We start from the raw sequence: 4,795 nt of genomic DNA, 5'->3' as shown, positions 1-4,795 counted from the left end.
CTGCAGGCCCATTTAAGTCAAAAGCAATGTTCTATCAACTTTCTTGATAGGTGTTGGCTTCTCTCTAATGCTTGGGTACACTAGAGAGGTGCAATCGAAGCTTTTGGGCTTATTATGGAATTTTTTAATATATTTAATATGTTCATATTTTATGTTCTTATGTATAGATCATTCCAAAAAAAAAAAAAAAAAGGGGCAATTTTATTTGATAATCGTAGTGACATGATTTCATCAAAAATGTTTTGTTTTCGAAATTACAATTGACATCCATTTTTCCAGAAAAATATGATTAAATTACGTGATTACAATTATAGAATTAATATAGCTTTTTTTTTCATATATGATTTAGGAAAAAGCTTATAATATAAATAAATTCATTAAATGAGGCTTGAAATGAGCTCCAAGACCCAAATTGCACCTCTCCAATCCACATATAGGCGGGATTCTTGAAAATACAACTTGTGACATGTAATGCTAATTATATGTATATGTAGTTGTGGAGAAAGATTATCTTAGTGAAATCAAAGTGACCGTGCATGTATCTCTAATTTTGGACTCAACCACCTAAATCTTGTTTTGTGTATTTTGTGTCTTATCCATCCTAATGAAAGTCGCACAATTAGTGACAATATAATACCCAAATATTTTATTTTTTAGGTAATTTCTTATGTGTTATGTCAAATAAAATGGTTATTAAATGCATCCAACTCCAAAATCATATTTTTTTCTTAAAAAGAAAGTAGTGTACAAAATGATTGCCGTGTATCCTGCAAGATTTCAAGCAATGCAAATTTGCCACAAGCCGCTAGCATACCACAGCTAGGGTTAGGGTTTTGAAGAGTTTTTCATTCTTTATTCTTCACTCTTCATTCTTTATTCGAATAATTCTTCTTTGTTGATAGGTTGTATAACTAATTTCTTGATACAGAAGAACAAACAAAAGAAGCGTAGTTAGCGCCTACAAGTCATGATGCGATAATATTCTCTTTAGTGATTAAAAAACAGAAGATGAATTGTGTGTAATACTTAAATGGATTGATTCCACGGAGTTGGTGGCAATTTTGGAAGGATTGAGAAGTATGAGAGAAAAAAAGTGAGAAAAGAGAAACAAGTCAGTGGATATATGTGAATTGAAGATACTGTAAAATCTGTAAACTCTGATGATGATGTTGATGATGATGATAATAGTACAAGAGAAAAGGGAATCCATGTTGTGATGTATCTGACTTATTTGTCCTTGAAAACACAACTGTGTATGTCTGGGTGGTTTGTGGGTTAGTTTAAGTTGTGTTTTCTGATGGAATGTCAGTGAGGTACTGAATGGGAAAAAGAGCGATCGCTCTCTCTCTCTCTCTCTCTCTCTATTCCATGTGGTTTTAGTCAGTTTCTTTCACTCCTTAATCCCCACATATATACCTACCTACTTAACTCATTGGTTAAATAATGTAAAACCATGATTTTAAATATATCTCTATTCCATGTGGTTTTAGTCAGTTTCTTTCACCACTTAATCCCCACATATATACCTACCTACTTAACTCATTGGTTTAATAATGTAAAACCATGATTTTAAATTTAGTGATATTCGGAGACGTGTCAATTGCAATATTTGCTGGGAATGAAAAATATTGAAAGTACTTTTTTTCGATTCAAAAAATATTGAAAGTATTGAGTCATATATATCAGGAATTAGCCGCGGCTGTGAATTTTTAAATTCATAAAGTGAAAAAAAAAATAAATAAATAAAAAGGGTGAACTTTTATAATAGTCTATTTAATCTTATTGACTATAAACCAATCATATTGAATGTGAATCAGTTGTGAATGGATATATTCCTGAACGAATCAATATCAAAATGACAAAAATGTGATACATACCATATTAAAAACCATGCGTTGAACTTCAACATGATCTCTCTCCCTCCCTCTCTCAATTTCTCATAACAAAAGCTCAGAAAATAGTTAGAAAATAAAGTGTATGATATAAATTTAAATACAGTGTGACATGATTGTACTTAAAGAATTTGGTCCACACACTTTATTTTTTGAAAACATTTTGGAATTTTTTTTTTTTTTTTTTTTTTTTTTTTTGAGCACATTGCTGGACATGCACTCATCTATTGACGCATGAAAATGCATGTAAGTTTTATCCAAATTTCAACAAAAATTACCTTCTTACAAATAACTTCTTCAAGCTTCACTTAAGTTGGAGTGGTCTGTGTGCGTAGATGTATGCATGATATTTCTTGTTGTCGGACTTTAACACAAAAGAAAATCATCTCTTCTCTCAAAACATGAATAATAGTCTCATACCCTGATTACATTATTAACTTACATTACCTCTTTATACTATAAATCATCAATTGATCGCAAGAAGACAAGTACTTTTACTTTTCTTCTGCAGTCATGGATAGTTAATTTCTATGTTTTCCCTGGCCAAAATGTCTAGTTAATACCGATGAATTCGATTGATATCCAAACTAGGTACAATAAATAAATATATCAAGATTTATTTATCCGGGCATCATAATTAATATATGACAACTATAATATTTCAATATTTTTCATTGAATTCCATATGCTTATATTGTTGTTACCCCCCATGCAAATTCACAAGTACCCAAAGAAAAGGAGAGGCAATTAGTCATCAATCTAAAAGCTAAGAGGCCTTGGCTCTTAGACCAAAGGGAAGTAGGTGAGGAAAAAAGTGAGGGAAAAACAAAAAAACACAAGTGCACAAAAGAACAAGTTGCATCTTTATATAAGCACAAAGTTCGCCGTTCTACTTCACCTCTGGCCGATCACCAAGTCTTAGCTCAAGATCTAATTCTTCTACTGAGCCTGAGCTACGTTCAAGTGCTTCTGATGGAAGGACATGTTGTCCATCACCTGAATTTGATTTTGGGAAGGATAGTAATGGTGTTGAATCAATTCTCCTTCTTTTGCAACCAATAGCCTCCGCCTGACCTCCAGATGAGGTTGGGCGTGTTCGACGAACAACCAAATTCAAGCTCACAGACAAATCTTCTGCGACACAATCCTCCATACCCCTACTGTTTGAACCTATGAATTTTGAATTCTTCTCTTCATTATTCAGATCCGTCATATGAAAATACCGGTTTGACCATGATGGAGGAGAATATATAGAGGGCTTCTTATGATGTTCTCCAAGAATAGGAGAAGAGAAAAGAGGGATGAAGGTCTTTTCATTACTAAGCTCTTGTGTAGGTGCATGTGAAACCCTACAAGATGAGGAAGGTGATGCAAAAACAACACGATCCGAATTAGGGTTAGGGTTATAAACCATGGTGCAAATCTGAGATGGGTATTGATGATTCAGAATAGGGTTATGATGATGAAGAACTTGAACTTCATGATCATGGGGACTTGGTGGTGATTGCTTTAGTCTAGCTCTATCCCTCCTGTGGACATTCATGTGGCCTCCTAGAGCTTGAGCTGACCTAAATTCTCTGCTACAAAAGCTACAAGAATAAGATCTTGGAGGCCATGTACAACCTCCAAGAGGCCCGGCCGCGTCTTCTACAAAAGCCTGTTCTTCCCATGAATCACCATACAAAGGGTTGGTCGACGATGCTTGAAGATGAGAACTCAAACTTTGTTTTCGCCTGGACCACATCCAATACCGGGCTTGCTCCATTGCACTATACAAGAAAAGATGAACTTTGCTAATATGTGATTGTATGGGAAGCTTTTAGAAGGGAAAAATAAAATGAATGTAGGTGGGAGATGGGTTATGTATAGTAAGTACTCTATACCCAAGTTGGAGCAATTGAAAGCTATAAGAGAATCTACCAGGAAGAGAGGGCTTAGAGGAGAAATGTTTCCACTCTAACTAACTTAGGGGGTTGTGGAAGGTGAAATTGTGGGTAACTCTAGTTTGGCCTTTCTATGGTGTAGCTACTTTTTTGGGTCCATAGTTGGCCTTTAACAGTCACTGACGCTGCAATGGGTATATATATATATATATATCATAAAAGACAATTTTAGTTCTTAAAATATATATATATTTTTTTTAGGTCATTTTAGTCTCTTAAATTTTAATTTTTTTCATTTTAATTTTTAAAATTGTAAATTTAGACCTATCTCTAATGTCTATTTACATTGATAACAGAAAATGTATTTTATCTTTGGATAGAATACAATTTTGGTCCCTTAGTCCATCAAGTTTAAAATTTTGTCATTTTGATCTTCAAAATTGCCAATTTGATCAACTCAAATTAACAATTTTGAGGATCAAAATACAATTAAAAATTTGAGCGACTAAAATGACAAGAAATGCGTACTTTAAGGACCAAAACTATCTTTTATTAATAATTCTGTTAACAATGTAGACCGACGTTAGATCTAGGACAATATTGACTCAAGAAATGCATACTTTAAAGATCAAAATTGTCATTTATCTACATTTTTATTATCAATGTAGGCGGACGTTAAATTTAGGACAAAATTGACTCAAATTGTCAACTTTAAATATCAAAATGACAAAATTAAAACTTAAAAAACTAAAATAAAAAAATAACACATACTTTAGAACTACAACTGTCTTTTATTTCTTTTTTTTAAAAAAATTATTTATATTTCTTTGTGAGGTAGGAAACTATTGTTTAGATAATCACAGTGTGGGTTCTGCCTTGTACAGTGTGACTGCTCATTGCTTACATATATGAAGTGAGATTATCTGATTGAAATGTCATATGGAAATCAGAGAAGAAAAAAAAATGCAAAAAGAAATGAAGATCAACCCTGTAATGTTAACTTCATACATATGGGCATGC

General features: G+C 32.9%; 1 protein-coding gene across 1 annotated transcript; it reads right to left on the bottom strand.

The window, feature by feature from the left end:
- Positions 1-2,486: 2,486 nt before the first annotated feature.
- LOC114291855 (zinc finger protein 10) lies at positions 2,487-3,915 on the bottom strand. Its single transcript, XM_028235739.2, has one exon. The coding sequence runs from the start codon at positions 3,655-3,657 to the stop codon at positions 2,782-2,784; it is 876 nt and encodes a 291-aa protein (XP_028091540.2). The 5' UTR covers positions 3,658-3,915; the 3' UTR covers positions 2,487-2,781.
- Between the last annotated feature and the right edge of the window lie 880 nt (positions 3,916-4,795).

Source organism: Camellia sinensis, chromosome 3, assembly GCF_055761805.1.
Source record: "Camellia sinensis isolate YWXY chromosome 3, ASM5576180v1, whole genome shotgun sequence".
Taxonomy (NCBI): Eukaryota; Viridiplantae; Streptophyta; class Magnoliopsida; order Ericales; family Theaceae; genus Camellia; species Camellia sinensis.
Note: the sequence above shows the minus strand (reverse complement) of the source record. Positions and strands in the feature narration are given on the sequence as shown.